General features: G+C 40.8%; 1 protein-coding gene across 13 annotated transcripts in view; it reads left to right on the forward strand.

Moving 5' to 3' along the window:
- PYGL (glycogen phosphorylase L) overlaps nt 1-20,955 on the forward strand; it is an 87,010-nt gene that overhangs the window by 17,570 nt on the left and 48,485 nt on the right. For 9 of the 13 annotated variants that reach the window (XM_057488471.1, XM_036917574.2, XM_036917626.2 and 6 more), the window contains exons 6-20: nt 1,536-1,647; nt 2,094-2,176; nt 4,220-4,363; nt 4,561-4,653; nt 5,348-5,494; nt 5,829-5,992; nt 6,466-6,580; nt 7,113-7,214; nt 7,342-7,489; nt 7,604-7,662; nt 7,764-7,905; nt 9,394-9,601; nt 10,495-10,629; nt 11,076-11,142; nt 13,814-13,986. In XM_057488471.1, the coding sequence (XP_057344454.1) occupies nt 1,536-1,647; nt 2,094-2,176; nt 4,220-4,363; nt 4,561-4,653; nt 5,348-5,494; nt 5,829-5,992; nt 6,466-6,580; nt 7,113-7,214; nt 7,342-7,489; nt 7,604-7,662; nt 7,764-7,905; nt 9,394-9,601; nt 10,495-10,629; nt 11,076-11,142; nt 13,814-13,986 (1,892 nt within the window). Of the gene's footprint in view, nt 1-1,535; nt 1,648-2,093; nt 2,177-4,219; nt 4,364-4,560; nt 4,654-5,347; nt 5,495-5,828; nt 5,993-6,465; nt 6,581-7,112; nt 7,215-7,341; nt 7,490-7,603; nt 7,663-7,763; nt 7,906-9,393; nt 9,602-10,494; nt 10,630-11,075; nt 11,143-13,813; nt 14,151-15,550; nt 15,711-20,955 lie in introns of those variants that run through there. The other 4 variants (XR_005031234.2, XR_005031233.2, XM_036917556.2 and 1 more) reach the window with 3 other exon arrangements.

Genomic DNA, 20,955 nt, shown 5'->3' on the forward strand with positions numbered 1-20,955 from the left:
CTTTTGGGTGGTAAGGTCAGAGAGCATGAGGTCAGACATGGTGCACACAAGCTTTCAGGAATGAGAAATTCACTTCATTCTTGTGTCAGGTCAGGTCTTCTGGGAAGCAGACACCAGAGAGAATTAGGAGTGAAAGTAATATATTGGGGGCATTGCCTATGAGAGTTAAAGGGGAGATGAAGAGGGAGGAGATGTGAAGTCTTTCAGACTGCAAGGCAGGTGTGACTCCTGAGAGGAGAAGAAAGGAAAAAAGGAGAAGAGAGGAGGTTTCTCAGATGGCCATGCAGCTCTGTGCAAGCAGCGAGGCTGAGGGCATCTGAAGTTACAGATGGCTCATGAGAGGAGTGCTGGCTTGAGGTCCCAGGTAGCTTGTTCTGCCTGAAGTTCTCCAAAGGGACATCCAGCCATGCACTTCCCCAGCTGCCTCAGTTACACATTGAGGGTCAGAAGAACAAATTGCTTTTGAACCCAGACTCAGTCTCACTCTGTAAACAGCTTTTCCTTATTGATCACAACTTGCTTTAAAAATCTCCAGAGACCTTTATTTCCTAGTGAAAGATAATCAAAGAAGGGTGATTTTTTACTTCAAGGTCATGTTTGTGAAGGCATGACTGAATATGCATGATCGATTGATACAGGCTCTAGTGCTTCATTCATTCATAATTCAGCAGACCAAATCGAGAGATTAGTGTTTAGGTTTCAACTCTCCCGCTGACTGTGACCTTCGGCAAGGCACTTTTCTCTCAGCCTCCTTCCAGTGATGTCTTAGAATGAGTGGGTGGCACTAAATGATCTCTAGCATCCTGCAATTTATCTATCATTCACCTTCCTTAGAGCTTGCCTCTGATGAAGCAGGGAAGAGAAATGAGTCTTTTCCCACATAAATTTTAAGTTGACATGAAACACAGTTCATCTTCCTGTTCTTCTGTATTTCAATGATTTTCATAAATATTGAACTAGATTTTCCAAAGCTCACTTCTTAGACCCATCTCAGCCAATTATCCATTGATTTGTCAGATCACTGAAATAACTTTTCTTCATGAAACTGAAAAATCTAGCATAGCAATTTAAGCTTCATATGTAATATTCTGTCTTCATGTATTTCCTGTCCCATTGATTTTCACCATATTTGAAATCAGATCATTAAATAGCCTACATTAAACTTACCCTGATTACTATTTTTTAATGGGTACAGATTTGCATTTGTCATTCTATTTGCACATCATATTTTATATTAAAACAATGGCCTGATCTGAAGCATAAAAGATATGCATTCAGATCAGGGCAAGGGACATACAGAGAAGTCAACATGGAAATGATATAGAGGATGGCTAGATTTTTCCAGTGGGAGGAGGAATCGCATGGCCCCTAAACTCCCTCTATTTCTAGGACCCTCATCCTAGTTTAGGCCTCATATAATTTGAGTTGGTAATGGAGCCAGGAACAGAATACCAATTGCCATTCCCAGCCCTTTTCTCAACCTGTGTCATCACACATGGGAAACAGTGAACAGCTGCTTTGGTTTAATCCCACAGGTGGTTCTGGCCCTGCCATATGATACCCCAGTGCCTGGGTATATGAATAACACTGTCAACACCATGCGCCTCTGGTCTGCTCGGGCGCCGAATGACTTTAACCTTAGAGACTGTGAGTACAATGTGAACTGTAATTTCTTTGTATGTAGTTTGATATTTTCTGTCTCAGAAACAGCCATATTAGTACTGTACTCTACAAAGATGGCAAAAAACAGGGACCTTGGGAACTAGGACATAAATGGTTTCTGTGTGTGTGTGTTTAACTTCTTTGATTGCTAGTTAGAACCAAATTGAGCTTGAGAAAAACACATTGAGTTTCTGAACTCTTCAGTGATTAAGCAGTGATTTTATGGTGCAGGTGTGAAAGACATTTTTAAAGTAGTCCTTCAGTCTGGCCTCTTAGATTTTCATATGAGTCACAGGAGGAAGGTTTTTTGAAATCCTTGTGGATTTTAGGAATTTTAGGAATCCCATGTGGCTCGCATCAGGAGAGATCAAGGGGCTTTGAATACAGTGGCTGGCTTGTCCACTTGTTCATTTTTCTAACATTTCCCACAGTTAATGTTGGAGACTACATTCAGGCTGTGCTGGACCGAAATCTGGCTGAGAACATCTCCCGGGTCCTGTATCCCAATGATAATGTGAGTGATCAAGTTTGTGTTCTGAGTGGAAACAGAAGCTTATTTCAGAAGTACTTTTTCAATAGCCCTATAAAGCATATCTTTTTTTTTTTTTTTTAGCATATCTTTAATATTGATTTTTTTTTCCTTCATGCAGAATAATGTCCTTATCTATTCCTGAATTGTCTAGATATCTCTTCCCATTCAAGTAAAGAAAACAAATTTGTATAATTCGTAAAATCAGAATTGGTATTTGCCCTTGTTTCGTGACCCCATGACTAATAGGGAAGTTCTGTTACATGCATTTCAAAACAAAACATGCATATAAAAGGTGAGATGAAGTGCTGATGAAGCACTGCTTCCTTTCCACACAGAAATTTCACCCACAGAGTGAGAAGTCTCTGGAGGCCTCCTGCCTGGCCTCTTCCCCTTGCTGATGGGCCTCTTCCTGGCCCTCTGACCCCATGCAAGATGGGGTTTTGAACCTCAGAGCAGATGCAGGAGCAAACGCTTGTTTCTTATGTCACTTACTCATCTCTTTAAACTTTTTCTTATAAGGGATTATTCCTAATTTTACACTAAAAATAGCTTAGCTTAAAAAAACACTTAGAACTGGATCTCAGATGACCACAATAAACTCTTAGTTGGTTTAAATGTATTTAGCTCTGACTTCCATATGGGTAAAATAATTTTCCTGAAGCTATAATTATTTTTTTAAAAATAATAATCTCAGAAGCAACCAAATTTCTGTGTTCTACAAAGGTGGCACAAAACAAGCGTTTGAGGAATAGAACATACATGATTTTTAAGACCAGATGTCCACTTTTTAATTTTCCTGTTTTTATAATTGTTGACTCCCCACTACTGAAGGTCAGAATATAGCTTATTTCCTCCCATACATTTCTACCCTCCTATATATACATTTCCTAACCCACTTCTCTCTACATAATTACATTGTGATTTTCACTAGCTCCTTAATTAGTTTTTAAATTAAAGCTGATCTATACATATATGTGTCATCATATAATGATTATTTTTCCTTAAAAAAGTATTTGTTTTTCCTGGATTGAATAATTGTTTGCCTGCATGGTTTTCTGATTGTTTTTCTCTGATTTAGCCTATGCTTCACCTCAGCTGTAGAAATTTCTTCTCAGTATATTCAAACACATGTGGCATTCCTTTAATTCAACCTTTCTGAAAAGCCTCTTCTGCTTCTCTCCAGTCGGCTGCCACATTGTGGTCTGGTGGGGCCATTGCCTGGTGGAGCCCCGCTTGCGTGTGTCCACGCATTCCCACTTGGGCTGGTCAGAGTCCCTAAAGAAGACTCTGGCAGCTTTTTTCCTGGTGGAATTAATATTGGCTGCCTGTGTTCTGAAATTTGTATGGGAGAAGAAGGCTGAGAGTTTCGACATTCAGCACGTAAATTTCTACTTAACTCCCTTTCCCACCTTCTCATTATGCTACGGGACCTCTGCCTTCAGCTGTGCCTCCTGTCCTCTAGTTCAGAGACCCTTGTTTTGACATCTGCATAAAATACAGCTCCAGCTTCTGCCTGAATTGGGAAAGGAAATTGTTCTGCTGAGGGAACTGGAAATGAGGTCTGAGGCCACCTGCCTCTTAAGCAGATTCTCAACTGACCTTTTACCCCATCTTCACCTCTACTGTCAAGGGCACTTGGTACTGCCAATTCCTGGGCCTTTGGGAACTTCAGTATATAAATTGAATTGCCTTTTGGCTCTTTCCCATTACCACATTAGGATTTAGCTTTCCTGGGTCTTCTGGCTCAATTACCACTCATCCATCTATTTCTCAGCTTCTAAAAAGTTGCTGTTTTCTTCCCCCCATTCCCTACCTTTTTCCATATGCCTTTTAGGAAATCCTTTTACTTTCATTTTAATGGTGTTTCAGGAAATAGCAAATGCTAATGCTTGGTGTTCCACCTGGCATCTTCCTTCAGCTATCCAGTGGGCTTTAATCCTTAAAGTTCCCTGGGCAGGCGACACTGATCATGTTTTGGCCATGCCTAACAGTGTGAGCCATTCTCAGTCTCTCTCTGGCATGAAGTTTTTTGAAGGGAAGGAGCTAAGGCTGAAGCAAGAGTACTTCGTGGTCGCAGCTACCTTGCAAGATGTCATTCGACGCTTCAAAGCCTCCAAGTTTGGCTCCACCGATAGTACCAGGACTGCATTTGATGCCTTTCCAGACCAGGCAAGTATTCGGTCTATGAACACAGACAGGAACAACTGTGGGGGTCAGGACTTCCCATCAAATTTACTACCCAATGTCAGTGCTAAAAAAAGTTGAGTAAGTGTCGTATGTTTAAAGCATTTCATAGAAGGTGGGCATAGACAGCCAGACCCCAGGCCATCAGCCACCTTCATGCTAATGTCTTTTTCCCCACACAGGTCGCCATCCAGCTGAATGACACTCACCCTGCCCTTGCCATCCCTGAGCTGATGAGGATTTTTGTGGATATTGAAAAATTGCCATGGTCCAAGGTCTGGATGATTTGGTTTATTTTTCCTTGAATTAACCAGAGTATCTGTGGTGGGGAGATTTTACCAAAATCTCCTTCTACAGCTTTTCATAATAAGTTACTGTTGCTAACTTCCAGCAGATGAAGGTAAATTTTGCCCTGACGCTAACATTATCTCCATTATTACTGCTTTAATGCTTTACAGTAAATAAATAAATAAATTCCTGAAATAAATACATTCCTAATGGAATGCATATTCAATAGTTGTATTAGGGCTTATATTGTGTTTACTATTATTGTGTCTCTGACTTCCGAATACAGCCAATTGAAGTCTTTCTATTGCTTTGGTAAGTCAGTATTTTGAACATACTTTGTGCCTTCTCAGAACATTACTTAAGTTTTTATTCCTGAAATACTGCTTATTTAATAAATCCAAAACGTTAGGATAGTAGAGAAGATTTATCAAACAGGTTTACAAACAGCTGCTTTTTATTTTTTTCCAAAACCATGTTCCCAATCTCTAGACCCTTAAGGAACCTAGTGGAATCAAATGTGTCTACTGGTATACATGAAGATAGAATTGTCCTGCTGCAGCCAGGCAGGAATTGAGGGAACATTTGGCCCTGTGCAGTTGTGCAATGGAGTGATGGAGCAGACACCTGCAGGGCAGGCTTTCTTGCAGAGGAAAGCAGCTAACCCCTCCCCCTTTCCCACAGGCTTGGGAGATCACCCAGAAGACCTTTGCATACACCAACCACACAGTGCTCCCAGAAGCCCTGGAGCGCTGGCCTGTAGAGCTGGTGGAGAAGTTGCTTCCTCGACATTTGCAAATCATTTATGAGATAAATCAGAAGCATTTAGATGTAAGTTATTTTGAGAGATTCATACTCCTTTTAAGAATGAGGTCTTGAGGTGTTGACAGTGGCTACCGTGTTCCCTCTTACCAAACACAAGGGCCAGACATCTTTCAATCACTGATACATTAAAAGTGTTCAAGTCTGGGTGGGGCTCTGTTGAAGACACCTTTTTGAAAATACTAAAGTGGAGAGAGAGCATCTTCCTACAGTTAACCCACCCCTCTCTGGAAGTGAAGTTTTATATTTGCACACCAAAGATTTAGCTTGGAGAGTGAAATGATGTCATCTCAATGTTAGCTTAAACCTGAGTGACCAGCAAGGTCTCTCTTCCTTTGGCTAGAAAATTGCAGCCTTGTTTCCTAAAGATGTCGACCGTCTGAGAAGGATGTCTCTGATAGAAGAGGAAGGAGGCAAAAGGATCAACATGGCCCATCTCTGCATCGTGGGCTCCCATGCTGTGAATGGTGTGGCTAAAATTCACTCAGACATCGTGAAGACCCAAGTGTGAGCTTCCATCCCTGTGGTTGTGGGTCTAACGTTGCTCTGCTAAGGAAGCAAGGCTAGTAAATGCAGAGGGGCATTTGGGAATGAGGAAAGGCCCTGTCAGAATGTTTAAAAGTACTTTCTTCTATACAAACTACCTTTCCCCTAAGAAAGAAAAGGACTTCCTCTCTGAACCATCCTAATTCTAGATTTGGGAGCCAAGAAAAACTATTCTGCTGAAAAGTCGGTTATATATGTCAATGCCAGGAAATCATATGGAGATGACTAGATTTGAGATTTTTCTTGTCATTATTTTGAATTGCAAATGATTTCTATTTAGAATGACTGCTGTAGCTCTGTCAGCCCCTCCTACCACCTTTATTTAATCTTTCTGAGCCTACACTCAGCTTCTTGAGTGTGGCTCTGAACTTCATCCAGCATGCAGGAATCTCCTGTTCCAGCCAAATTCAGTGATGTGACTCTTCTGTCTCCAGATTCAAGGACTTCAGTGAGCTAGAACCAGACAAATTTCAGAACAAAACCAATGGGATCACTCCAAGGCGCTGGCTCTTACTCTGCAACCCGGGTCTTGCAGAGTTAATAGCAGAGGTAACTGGGAAGTGGTGGAGGAAGGGAGGCCTGTCGGCAATGCAAGAGGCATAGGAGTGCACTTAAAATTTGCAAATCCAGTCTGCAGCAGGCTGGCTTCATCGGTGTATAACTTGCAGTCCCACAGGGCTCTGTGCTTGACTTAATTATCTTGCTGTAGCCGTCTTGAAATGCTTCAGTTTTGAACAAGGGACCCCACAAGCTATGTAGCTGGTCCTTGCTAACAGTACTCACATGGCACAGAAGGAAGATGGTAATGCTATTGATAAAAGAGGATAACAATGGTTATATAAATAACTAGTAGAACCTGGGTTCTTTGTCACCCTTTTTACAGAGATTTTCTGCTTTTAACCCTTAATACCACTGCAACTACATTTAAGATACTAGCAAAATGTTCTTTCACACGGCATCCGTAGCTCTCCTATGAGGGCAGCCCTCCTGTTGTAGTTGACTACGAGTACTCGGCAGACTGAGAAACTGCTCATTTGGGCTTGACTGCCACCCTGATTAAACCTTTCCTTTAAACTGAAAGAAAATTGGGGAAGATTACGTGAAAGACTTGAGCCAGCTGACAAAACTGCACAGCTTCCTGGGTGATGATGTCTTCCTCCGGGAAATTTCCAATGTGAAGCAGGTGAGGCCTCCCAGTGTGCATTCTCTCCCTTGCACTTGCTCTAAGGGATTATGCTCCAGGGTGTAAAAACAAACCACCTGACACTTCTAGGTGAAAACACCTCTGGCACTGTGCTCTGTCTCAACAGGAGAACAAGCTGAAGTTTTCTCAGTTCCTGGAGAAGGAGTACAAAGTGAAGATCAACCCATCCTCCATGTTTGACGTGCAGGTGAAGAGGATCCATGAGTACAAGCGGCAGCTCCTGAACTGCCTGCACGTGGTCACAATGTACAACCGTGAGTTGGCTCAGCAGCCACGGCGCCCCCAGGGGTGGGAGCAGCCCTCTCTTAGGGCTCGCCACCCCAGCCACCAACTGTTCTCCTTTCCATCCACTTCTCCATCTTTTTCAGGCATTAAGAAAAACCCTAAGAAGTTATTTGTACCCAGAACTGTTATCATTGGTGGCAAAGTAAGCCAATTCTATTCACTGGAGACTTGGGAGCTCTAATCTCTTGCCATTTCCCCATTATGGCTGCATTTTGTCAAGTGTGTTTTACTTTCTTCCCTAAGGCTGCCCCAGGATATCACATGGCCAAAATGATCATAAAGCTGATCACCTCCGTGGCAGAAGTGGTGAACAATGACTCTGTGGTGGGAAGCAAGTTGAAACTCATCTTCTTGGAGAACTACAGAGTGTCTCTTGCTGAAAAAGGTAGTGCCCTCATTACCAACTATGTGGGACCATGCACCTGCCAGGGAGAGAGTACGTGGGAAAATGGGGCAGCTGAGCTCGGAACCAGTAACTCGGATAGAAGGTGTCGCTCTTGGGCAGAGTAAGAGCCTAAGCTAAGAGCTTTTAATGTGACCCAACCAACAGTGCAGTTGCTGTCCCCAGACTCAGTATCACATCAAATTTTCCTCCTGCTGGTCAAAGCTGGTGCTGGAAGAGGTAGCCCCTGAGGTTTTGGTAAAGTACAGACTGTGCTGTACAAAAGAAGGGAAAGGTCTTTGGTTCTTAGCCCCATTTTTACAAGAGAACACCAGTTCCACAGTCCCCAGCTACTGCTCTGGTCATTTCATGGAATAAAGGGCTGTCATCTGTTCATGTGACAACAGATGTCGTGAGGACAGATGTCAGGCTGCCAAAGCATAAGGCTTAGATGTGCCTTAGAGGGGCACTCAGGGATCAAACATGGGGTTCCCACGTGAGGAAAGCCCAGCTGGCAAGAAACCAGCATCCCCTTCTTTCTTGCTGGAACCTTTGCTTATTTGCATCATGTGCTCACAAAGCATCATCCACATGCAGATGACAACTGTATATTCACTGTGACAATTGAAAAGAACCTATCGTTGAGATGTTTAAGAGTCGTCTACATAAAGGGAAAAGAACCAGGTTCCTAAAGATGCAAATGAAAATAATCTAATCCACAAATAAGCTTTCAGGCAGATAATTTGTCTTGACCCTTTGTAGTCACAGAGGAAGGGGAGCCTTCAGGCAGCACTGATTTGTGTAAATAAGGCTGAAAGGTCAGAGGCTTGGTGTCTAGCCCCAGGCACACCTCAGATACAGATGGCTCATTTCCCTGCCTGGCAAGTGGGAGGAGGGAGATGTGAACAGAATGCAGACAGTCCAATTTCCTCCAATTACAGGAGGGGTCAGGAGAGACTGAATTTAAAGAATCATGAAAGAGAAATTTCAGTATATTTTATAATGTTATAAAGTAGAAGAAATAAAAATAAAACCATAACAAAAATTGGAAGGAAAAAGGGGAGAAGAGAAATGCTATGGTCAGCTTTTATAGCAGAGAGTCAATAGATGTGCTTTAAAGTTTACAGACCAAGATCACAATGTATATAATGGCCAAATCCCTATTTGTACACCTGTAACGAATAAAATATTGGATATCAACTATACTTTAGTAAGAAAAATAAAGTTTATAGACCAAGAAAGAGTAGTATAAGCATATAGTTATTTAGTACTGAGTCCATAATCACCAAGACAGCACATCAAAAATGGACAAAAGTGGTTGCCTGAGTCAAGGGGAAATGTAGAATCTGTACTTCTACACCATTTGAATGTGTATCTTGATGTACATGTACCAGTTAAATGATCAAAACAGGCCAGGTAGGTAAATGATTGGTTACAATACAAACAGATCAAGAGAGCAGGATCACTAATGTTAATATACCTTGCTTGCAGTCATTCCAGCCACAGATCTGTCGCAGCAGATTTCCACTGCAGGCACCGAGGCCTCGGGGACAGGCAATATGAAGTTCATGCTGAATGGGGCCCTGACCATCGGGACCATGGATGGGGCCAATGTGGAGATGGCAGAGGAAGCCGGGGAAGAAAACCTGTTCATCTTTGGCATGCGAATCGAGGATGTGGCTGCTTTGGACAAGAAAGGGTGAGAGAGCAGTTCCTCCTTGGGCAGGTGGCCACCCCCTTGGGAGGATACCTGCCCACCCAGGTATTCCACTGAGGTTGGGTTACATGAATTCTGGCAGCAGAACCTCTCCCATGAGTCTGGGGAGCCTCCTGGCCACAGATTAGTTTTGTTAAGCCCAGCAAGTGAAAGTGAAAAGAGCTTGAACACAGGTCTGTGGGATCGTTGCTACTTGTTATCAGCCATTGCAGTTATCCTTAGTGAGCTATTCACTTCTCTGCATCTGTGGTTTTTACTTTGATAAAAAAAATGAACTGGTTTCTAGTTGAAGTTTTTGCCTATAAGTTAAGCCATCAGTGTTCCTTACAGATCTCAAAGAAATGGACTAAAATGTGATGGAGGCTGGATGTACAGAAGCACCCAGGGATATTTTTTTCACTTAATATCTAGATAGGTTTATTAACCTGGATTCAAACACTAAAGAAACACTACCCGAGGAACTATGGGTATCACAAAATATGGAGGGTGTTGAACATACTTTCTGACCTTAAATTTCCACACAGCAACAAATTTGGGAATCTGTGGGTGCAAAAAGCAACTGCTTCACTTAACATAATGCTTCTGTAGTCATTGAATCTGGCTTGAAATGAATCTTGCTGAATTTTACCACATTGGATATTGCTCTGTGACTAGAATTTTTATTTTTATTAGTGTCTTTCATTACAAAGAACTAATCAGATTTAGGGGGGAAATTTTCAAGATATAGTCAAATATTCATACCTGTTTTTAACTCTATAATGAGTTCTGTAAATGCTAGTATTTCTGAATGCACTTTTTACAGCTAATGTAATGTCTATTGCATTGTTAATCACAAAAACTAACAGGGCCTTTCCCTTTTCTCCCCCACTACCCAGGTATGAGGCAAAAGAATATTATGAGGCACTTCCAGAGCTGAAGCTGGCCATTGATCAGATTGACCATGGCTTCTTTTCTCCTAAGCAGCCTGACCTCTTCAAAGACTTAATCAACATGCTATTTTATCATGACAGGTAAGTTCCTACAAGAAGAGGGTGTTTTTGGACCATGGAACCAGGAAAAGAACATCTTAAACCAACCAGAGCCCACCCATCCAGATTAGCATAGGTTTGTAATCTGATAAGCTAACCTACACTTGCAAAGAAAAATTGGATAATCTCTACTACTAGCTAATGCTAGGAACGTTGAAGAATCAGACCCACAAATCTGGTGTTCTTTTCCCTTTCCACTGCTGTATCCAGCTTTCAAATGCAGACATGACATTCTTACTTGTGGGGAGAACCATAGAAAGGTTGAGGGCTGGTTAAAATCCTTAGAGAAATATAAGTTTGGTAAACCAGCTGTGCCTGACATTAAGCAAAAGAGAATTTAAATGGAATCTTAGCACACATCTGTTAATGAAGCTTTTTGTTGTTTTGTTTTTCTCCTTTGAATCTAACACACACACACACAAAAACAGATTTAAAGTGTTTGCAGACTATGAAGCCTATGTCAAGTGTCAAGAAAAAGTCAGCCAGCTGTACATGGTGAGTATATTGACAAGACTTACAAAGGAAAGCAGTTGACCATGGTAAACTGAATTTTGTCATAATTTATTATTAATTTTACCATTAGTTTACCATGTACCATTAATTTAACTAATCAATTAAATTTTTTATTTCATTTTATTAAATCTAACAGGAGGCCCATGAACCAGTCAAAAAAGAGAAGTGAGGCAACTGTCCAGATTATTCAGATCAAAGCAACTTTGCCCAAGTACAGGCAGAGGTTGGGACTTGACATTTCAGTAGCAGATGAAATAGTTTTAATATCCAAGTAAAAAAAATCACAAATAATTCAATATTTATTGAGGACCACCATGTAGCAGCCATGTCCTAGAAGCTGTTATAAGGCAAAAAATTTCACCCACTCATTTATTCAGCAGAGAAGCTCTGGGGCCTTCTCCATGGCAGGGACTGTGCTGGGCACTGCAATCCCAGTATGGACAGAGTCAAGGCCCTGCCATCCCTCCCCTCAAGAAGTCTGTTCAGTGCTGGGGTCCTTAACCAGAAGTGCTCATCAGAGTCACCAAGACAGTGTTTTCAAAGCACGGATGCCAGCCCCCTTCTGAGAATTCTGCCCCAGTAGTTCATGAGATCACCATCAGTATTTGAAAAACCTGCTAAGATGACTCTCAGACTGAGCCTCAGTTAATTGGGATAAGAACCGAACCCCTGTTCCTTGAAAACTGCAAAGTACCTCTACTGGACTACTCAAGGAGTAGGGCTATATGCAGAACATACATGTATAAAATGAGGGAGGTTTCATATTTAAACTTTTTTAAAGGAATAAGAAAGATGATAATTTATTTTAAAAAAACAAAAGCTAGAACCAAGGTAGATAACCTTCACATGCAAAGTTATACTTTATAAAATAGCCTAGCCATCTAGGATTATTTAGTAAGTAAATATATGGAAATATAAGTCTGTGATAAGACTTTCAGTAATTTTAGGCCCCACAGAAGAATAGATAACAGGAAAAGGCTGGCTGTGTGCCCAGACTCCAGGACAAGTCTCTTGACGCTGATGCTCTTGGCCTTCTGGTTGCCCTTGCCCATACAGTCTCTGTTATTGCCCTTCTTCTAGAAAGCCATTATATAGCAGAACAGTGAGGATCCATAAAATCTCCACCCCCTGCCCTTTAGAAAACATCAGTAACTACTTCCAACAGAAACATGCTTTGCTAATATATCTTTCCCTTCCTTTCCCAAAGCAGCTGACAGGGTAGTTCCTATAGTCATCCTGTAGGTCCCATTGGGGTTTTAAAACAGGATCATTCAAGAACCCTGTGGGTTTATAGGCCTTATATTCTGATAGAGTCACATCCAGTTCCCCAAAAGTGTATAAACCAGAGCAAAGTTAAGGCCGTAAGCAAGGAGGGGAAGTACTAGCACTAAGCCAAGTGGCTCACTTCCTGCTTCCTGAGCGCTGGCGATCAGCCACGCACAGCCTCCAAGAACTCAAAGACAGAGGAAAGAAGATGGCCACCTCCAGCTCTTTCCTCTTGATGTCAACCCATGCTTGTATGCAGAAAGGCTACAGAGGAAAAGAAATATAAATAAAATAAAGCAGGAAAGGAAAATATGAACAAAGGCAAAGGCAAATGGGAATGTCAGCTTTGCACAATGAGTCTCTTCTACTAACATTAAGGCCCAAATCCAAAGATGCCTGTCTCAAAGCCCAGCATTTGGTTCAGTCTTTCTTGTTCATTAGTGCAAATTGCAGTTTTTAGTCTTAACAATAATTGTATTGTTGGGCTTAGAAAACATGTCCTACATGGCTGGGAAGTCTATTCATTATCCATTTAAATAAGGAAAGCGAAGAGAGGAAGCTTTTATTCTCTTATTCTTTTAGTAAGTTTCCAAAGTCTGAATAAACTAATTTCAGCCTCTGTTTTGCAGTATCCTAAGGAATAATTATATTTTTAGTCATTTAAATGCTTATAGTGCATTGCTAATGCTTTGAGTAATGTTCTGGTCATTTATAATGAACTTGTAGAGTTCTTTACAAAATCATGAGACTATAAAATAAACATCCTCTTATATTTGTTTACCTAAAAATTACGAATTTTTATTGAGGATAAGGCCTTGATCCTGTTTTAAAACCCCAATGAAGTATTTGGGATTTACTATAAATCTACTGGGGCATCTATCTTCAGAAAGAACAAGAGAAGAGAAATAGGTCAGTAAAATCTCCATTGTGGTTTGCCTACATGATAGCTAACTTTATAGAGTAGTGCTTTTTAATTTTGACTGAGCCACAGGTTAAATCTCTTAACACAGCATCTGGCATATAATGAATGTTAGTCCCTTCCTTAGTTTAAAGGGAGGTGAAGTAAAAATAAAGCAGGGGAAAATATGACTTACAAGCCAAAACTTTGTAACCATTCCAAAAATCACCAATTAGGGAATTTATATCCATGGTTCCTCTTAAGGTGAAAAGTACTTTTCTTTTCATTCTTGACAGAAATATATCCCAAATGGGAGAAAAGCACAGCCTGCCCTATTTAGCTCTCAAATGTGAAACAGATGTATTTAGGGTTCTTTACAATTTACCTGTCATTTTCCCCATGTGTGCCTGAATATGCATGGCATGGCCTTTGTCATGAAGTTCCATGGGCCCTTGAGCCCTGGGCCACATATGCATGTATTGTTCACAGAATCCAAAGGCCTGGAACACCATGGTACTCAGAAACATAGCTGCTTCAGGGAAATTCTCCAGTGACCGAACTATTAAGGAATACGCCAGGGACATCTGGAACATGGAACCTTCAGATCTCAAGATTTCCCTCTCCAATGAATCTAGCAATGGGGTGAACAAAGCCAATGGAAAGTAAGTTGTAAAATGTCTCTAGAGAAAAATAGTTTCTTATTGGACCATTTTTACAACATTCTTTGATTCTGTTTTGTCAGCTAATACCTAGTTAAGAATATGAAATTGGGAGGGAAAGCTTATGACTGTGATAGGGTTAAAAATAAAGTGTCCATTTCCCAGGGCTACGTGAGTACCAAAACGTATTATTTTCTAGCAGATTGAGTAGCATGCTAGAATTTTCCACGATTTAGAAAGGTAGTGAACTACCTGGAACTTTTTAATGCCATTTAAATTAACTAAACTAAAATATAATTATTTAACTACATTGGAGCACTTTTCTTACCCTGCTAAGTCCAAACCAAAGACCATCTTATTCACAAATATCCCCAGGATGTTTGGTAACTACACATTTTTAGATGGGATCCAAATTTACCAAATTCTGACTCTCCACAGTAAGGTTTCAGCATGTTCTGCAAAGTAGACTATGATAAGCTAAATAAGAACATTCCATACCACCATCATGCATGCATTTCCTTACTAAAAGGACAAGTGACTTATAGAAATCTCAGTGACTTCAGCTTATCCAAGCAGCCCAGTACAATTTTACATAAAAATGTGCATCTCAGATTGTATTTGTACCAAGTTTTCACTGAAAATTTCCACAGCTCTCAGACCTCATGCCCATTGCTTGCTCAGGAAGTCCCTGCAGAAAAAGGTCCCTGCAGTAAAAGGTCCCTGCAAGATCAGCTCACATGCTTTCCTTTCCCCACATCATGGTCTAAGTAAGGCAGAACAGCCCTAACTGCCTTTAAGGGAAATATAATCACATTTAGCAAAGCACAGTTCTTACCTCACAGTTTTTAACAGTAGAGGGCTTTTACAAAAGTTGTGCTGGAAGCCAGGAGGAAAGATCACCGTCTTGACCCTCTCTGTGTTCCTGTGTGCACTATGTGCAATTTCATAGAGCTGCAAGGGACAGAAAGACAGACACTCAAAGGCTGACAATCAGGGCATTGTTTTTCCTGTCTAATTTTCCTAAAAAGGTACAGAAAGAGATAACTTAGGGAGTTAGCCCCATTAAGTCAGAGATATGGGGATTCTCCACATCCCCAGTTGGCTGCTCTTCCAGCTAAGGAACTAAGAGCTGCCCAGCTAATACAGAACGTCCACAGACCCTCATCCTCCCCCATCCGTATGGCTCTGCAAGGGGACAAGGAATTGCAATGGTCCTATTTTATTTGCTTAAAATAAAAGAAACTACATCTCCATTTTTAAAGCCATTACAGGAGAGGTGACATGGAAGTTCCCACAGCAGCCAGGGCTCTTGTCTACACTTCCAGATCCATAGACCCCCAGATGAGGAACCAGGATCCACTACAAACACTCCCCTTTGAGCTGAGTAGCCTAGCACACTGATGTTTATTGTGTACACCAGGCAACATGACTATTAAAGAGAGTAGAGAATTCCTTACAATGTCAGAGATCCTCCTTTACACTCTAATCAAAGTCTGAATGAGAAAATGATCAAATACTTCTACTCTGTTTAAGTCAGCACTCAGCTCTCAGTTTACCTTTTTTCCAGACTCCAAAGGCACTATATTGTCATCCTCACCATGTATGATGAGAAGGGGAGAAGACAGGAATTTAACACTAGGGACAAGTGGAAGAAAGGTATTAAGTTCAAGAATTATTGTTGGGATTTCTCCTCTTCTAAGTTAAAGCTTTAGCAAAACATGACATTTGCCCAAAATACAAGAACTCTCTTTTCTTCCCTCCTAGGAATAACAACTTCATATATGATAAACTTCATATAGTAATGTTTTTTTCCTCCAGGCAATATTTTCTCTCCTCTATTTACTCATACAATTTAATTAGGTATTTATAATTTAATTTATTTCTATGTGATTTTTTTTGAATGAAGAAGAAAAACACTGAATGTGTGCAGAGTTAGAAAAACCTCACCTTTTTCCTTATTCAACCTTATTTCATGATATCTGGAGTATTTTAACTAAAGGATTGTAAAAGAAAACAAAACAACTCAAAACCCCAAAATAACAAGAACCAACACAGGACCAAAGGCAACTCACTGTAGCAATTTATTTACTTTTCCCCATAAATATACAGGTTTGGACACATGAGTAACAGGTTTGACTAGCTTCCTGGTCAATCTCCTAGTTTGGTAACTGAAAAAGGCATGAAAAAGGACTTGTTCTGCACTCTATAATGACTTTCTTAAACAGTACTTCCCCAATTATCCTTGCTTGCCCCAGTGACTTGCTGCTGCTCTTGAGAATGTTAGCTCCCTCAAGTGTGTCAAAATAGAAAAAGGTAATAATGATAATGCTTGTAGGGAGGCACTCAAATTCTCCAGCTGAGAGAGGCTAACTTGCCAAATTTTGATCATTGGACTTGCTGTTGGGTTAGTAGTATGGATGGTTGATGGGTTTTGTTACATTGGGAAAAAAGTCTGAAAGTCAGGGATCCCCCAGGGAATATCAGGCTAGATCCTAAAGGACCTTTAAAAAGTCCTGATAGATTCTAAATCTACAACTCCCTTGATGGTTTAAGAGAAAGTCCTGAATTGGTGAAGTTGTAAGATTAGACATGAGGAAAATATCAAATAATAGAAATTTGCAGATACCTTACCCCAATCCTAGTGCCCATCTAAGAATTCTCATCTACCCATTCAGTAAATACATGATAGTTACCTGCCTCCCCCAAATCCCATACATATAGGATATATTTTTGTCATTAGCTTACTTTTCATCATTAGGGAAGACTATTCTGTCTTCTCTCAGGGCATCCATAAGCATGCGTAAAAATTCTGGAAGTTTCCAGTAAATCTGTTTTTTGAAAGGGAAAAAAAATTATATATAGCTGCATCATTTGTTAGTTACCCACTATGAACTGTGGTAATGAAGAGTAGTGACTTTTTAAATACAACAAACTTAAAAAAAAAATCTTTTATGATTTTAGAAGTACTTGATGTCATTGTAGGGGATTTGCAAAATACAGAAAAGAAGAAAGAAGAAACAATCATACATAATCCTGTCATCCATTGATAATCCCTGTTAGCAGTTTGTTGTTTTTCCTCCCTATCTTTCTTTAAAATACCGATAGCACTGCTAACTCTTACTTCTTCATATTCATAAATGGCCAAATGATAGGCATATTCTGAAAGCTGCTTCCATAGTGAACATAACTAACTGGTTTAGTTGGGGAGCAAAATATTCTGATGAGTCAAAAATTTTGATGAAAGTATGCAATACATAGATAATTGGTTTTAAAGGATTTTAACATTATAAACACTTTGAATATGATTTTTCAATGATTTAGAAGGCATTTAAGGTTTAAAAGTGACCACAGGACTCAAAATATAACAAATTTCATTCTAAATGTTCTGAATTTCCTTTTTAAAGGCAAATTCCTGTAAACAAAATGCTAGGTAAATCAGTTTTAACATGGTTTGATTAAGTCAATAGGTAAATTAGTTTATATGTCCTAAAAAAATCCATTTCACCTGAAAATGAGGAAGAACAGAAACCCTGAGCCATATTACACCTTCCTCACAAACTAAACCCTATCTTCAAACTAAATCCCAAGCCATTCATTTCTCTCCATTTCCACTATCCCCCAGCCTAGTCCACAGGGCATTTCCCACTTGGATTAAGCAAACCATCCCAGGTGGCTCCCTGCTTCCACCCTCACCCTGCTATAGGCCAGCTTCCACAGGGAAACCATTTTAATGTGCAGCTCACATCACTCTTTGATTCGCATACTCCGCAGGCACACTGATTAAACCCAAGCATTCCTCTGGCTTTCAGCCCCTGGAGAGTTCAACTGCCGCCTCTATCTCCCATCACTCAGGCCACTCCGCCCCGCTCAGGCCTTGCTGGCTTCTGCTTCTAGAGCACAGGCTTGACTCCGCCTCTGGGCCCTTGCCTTTCTGCTCTCTTAGCCCGAGACCAGGAGAGGTTTTCCCACGATGGCCGGCTCCTTACCACGCAAGTCTCAGCCCGGAGGATATTTCTCCAGAGAGTTTTTCCCTAACCAGCTGTCACACTGTGCCACCCCCTGACCCAGTCACTCCCTGTCACATTTTACTCTCACAGCACTCCTCACCATTGAATATCAGCTTATTGTGCAGTTGTCTTCTCTCTGTCTCTCCAGTGAGGAAATAAACTTCATAGGACGATGGACCATAGCTTTCTTATTCCCTGTGGTAATCCTAGAACCTAGAAACTTTTCTGGTACCTAATAGACACTTGATAAATATTGGCTAAAGATAGAATGAACCTAGGTGCAAATGTCCCTAATTTGCTACTATCTGTCATTTTTATTTTAGTGTGACTGAATGTCATTCAGATTTTATTACAGGTTTTCCTCTGATGTGCCTAAGAGGGGAGTGAAAGGAGAGCTCAGTGTATTAAATGGGACATTGCTGAGGGAAGAAAGTGGTTACAGGGATAGGTAGGCTGGAGCCAGTAAATACAATCATTTGCTTCACAGTTAAAAAATAAAATAATCATGTCACTATAGAAGCAATTCTTAGGTTATGTATGTCACTGCTCTTTTATGAGTATGGAGAAATTAGTTGCTATATGTCATGTGTAATAATACAGAGAATAGTAACTTTCTGAATATAATAAGCTTAAAACAATTTTTTCCTGCTGTTATAGAGTAATTCATGTCATGGTAGGGAATTCGGTAGGGGAATGGGTACAGAATAGGTAGGCTGGGGCCAATCGAGACAAACTTCTGCTTTGACAATTTTGGCCTTGGCCTGCTGTTCCCAGGCCGGGAGAGGTAACCCACCCATGGGATTGGCCTGTCTCACAGTTTTTGTGAAGTGATCTGCATTCAGGTGCAGTCTGTAGATCCTAACACTGCTGCTTCCCTTTCTTCCTTTTCCCTCCTCTTACCTATAACTAAGGGCAAGGTTTCTTGTTTTGTTTTCTTTCTTCTTTGTCTTTTGATTCCACCACCCATGGCATCAGGGCTCCTCAGTGAAATTCAATGAGAAGCCCTTCAGCAATTCATCTCAAATTCCATAGGAGTAACAAAAAAGTAGTCCATCTATTCCCCTTATTCCTCACCAGCCAGAGATGCCCCTTGAGACTCAGAGGTCATCCCATCCCCTCCAGCCCAGACCATAACAATGGGCTCCTAAGGAAGCCCTGCCTCCTGTCTCTTCTGGAATGCCACAGATAAATGTTCTTAAAATAGCAGTTACATGAAATTGGCTGTTAACAAAGCTTTGGCAATGCCACACTCGCTACTAAAAACAAAACAAAAAAACCCTGGTTTGGCAGCAAGCCTAGTCACATCTGACCACAGTCTTTCATTCCAAAGGGTTTACACCTCCAATCTGTCTGCCTGGAATTAAAAGATGTAGGATTGACTCCTGTTTCCTCTTATAGGGTATATGGCACTTGGGCAAACCTCTAAAACTCCATTTCCTTCAGCTCTAAGTGGAGACAGTGATACCAAACTCACAAAGTTGCCATGAGGAGTTAGAAGGATGACCAGTATGAAAGATCTTATATGGAAGCCCTGTGTGACTCACAGCTATTTTATAACACGTAATTGCCCCATTCTGGCCACAAGCCTTGGCTCACATTGTCCCTCCTCTCTGTGTTTCCTAACTGTTCTCCCTCATTTCAAGAAAGTAGCTTAGATCTTAGCTCTCTGTAAGTCTTCACTGACCATATATGCACATAAGACTCTTCCTTCCCCTGAATTCTCCCTACCCTGAAATTATTGTTCCAGGCCCTCCCCTAACACTTACCTTAGTCTCTTTGTAATAGAGTGGGAAAAGGGAACAAGCATTTGTTGAGTGCCCACTAGCAGCTGGGTACTTTGCAATGATCATCTTGTCTCATTGAATCTTTGAAGCAACCCTGTGCAGCAGGCAGTATTAACCACATTATATAGAAATGGGAAAATGCACTGAAGGGAAATAACATAATAAAGTCATAACTAGCTAGTGGCAGGGGCTAAATCTGAACCCAAATCTGTCTGGCTCCAAAGCCCATGTTCTTTATCTACTATGTCATGCTGCTTTCCTATTTTGAGTAACAAAATTGATTCCAAAGTGATGCATGAAAATCCCTGTCTTTACATCCCCCATTAATTTCCTATCTCCCCAGCTAGGCAAGAAACTTCTTGAGGGTAAGGACCCTTGCCCTTTGCTACATTTGTATGTCTCACTTTCTATTCAGCAGTTAATGTTCAGAGTTGTAGCACTCCACTGGTGATAACTACTGGTCATTAGGTGCTTACTCTGTGCCAGGCACAATTATAAGATGCTTTTCTCATATTAGTTCATTTAATTATCACAACAATCTTGAATAGACTATTAATATCCCCATTTTACAGATGAGGTGATTGAATCATTAAAAGCAATTAATCCAAGGTTACACAGCTGTTAAGTGACAGCCCTAGAAATCAAACCCAGAAAGTCTGACACCAGAGCCATGGTTCTTAAAGATGGCACAATACTAAAGGGCCTCTGCTCTTCTAGACCACCAAAGTGCCTATTAAACTAAGGTTTATGACAGTTTCAATTAAATCCCGAACTAAAATATTGGGAGATTTCCCACTTCTAGTAGTATTATTGTTGCAAACCAAACCTTTTGCCAAAGACAATGAGAAAAGCTGGAAAAAATACTTTAAAAACCTTTCAGTGAAGGTTTCAGAGACCTACAGAAGCAGTGAGGTCTTGAGTGATCTAGATCCCAGAGAAGAGGGGAGCGCAGAGATGTAAGCCTGATGGTCACTGCAAGTCTCCTCCTTGAGATGCAGCTCTGGTCAGAAGAAAGCAAGAAAATAGAGGCAAAAAAATTCAGAGCAGATGACACAAATAGGAAAGAACATAGTAAGAGAGTAGATTTTCTTTTTTTTTATGATCAGTCTACTTTCAATGTTTTGAGAAATTGCCATACTGTTTTACCCTCAGTTGCATTTTATATTCCCACTCACAGTGCA

The sequence above is a fragment of the Manis pentadactyla genome, chromosome 11, assembly GCF_030020395.1.
Source record: "Manis pentadactyla isolate mManPen7 chromosome 11, mManPen7.hap1, whole genome shotgun sequence".
Classification (NCBI taxonomy): Eukaryota; Metazoa; Chordata; class Mammalia; order Pholidota; family Manidae; genus Manis; species Manis pentadactyla.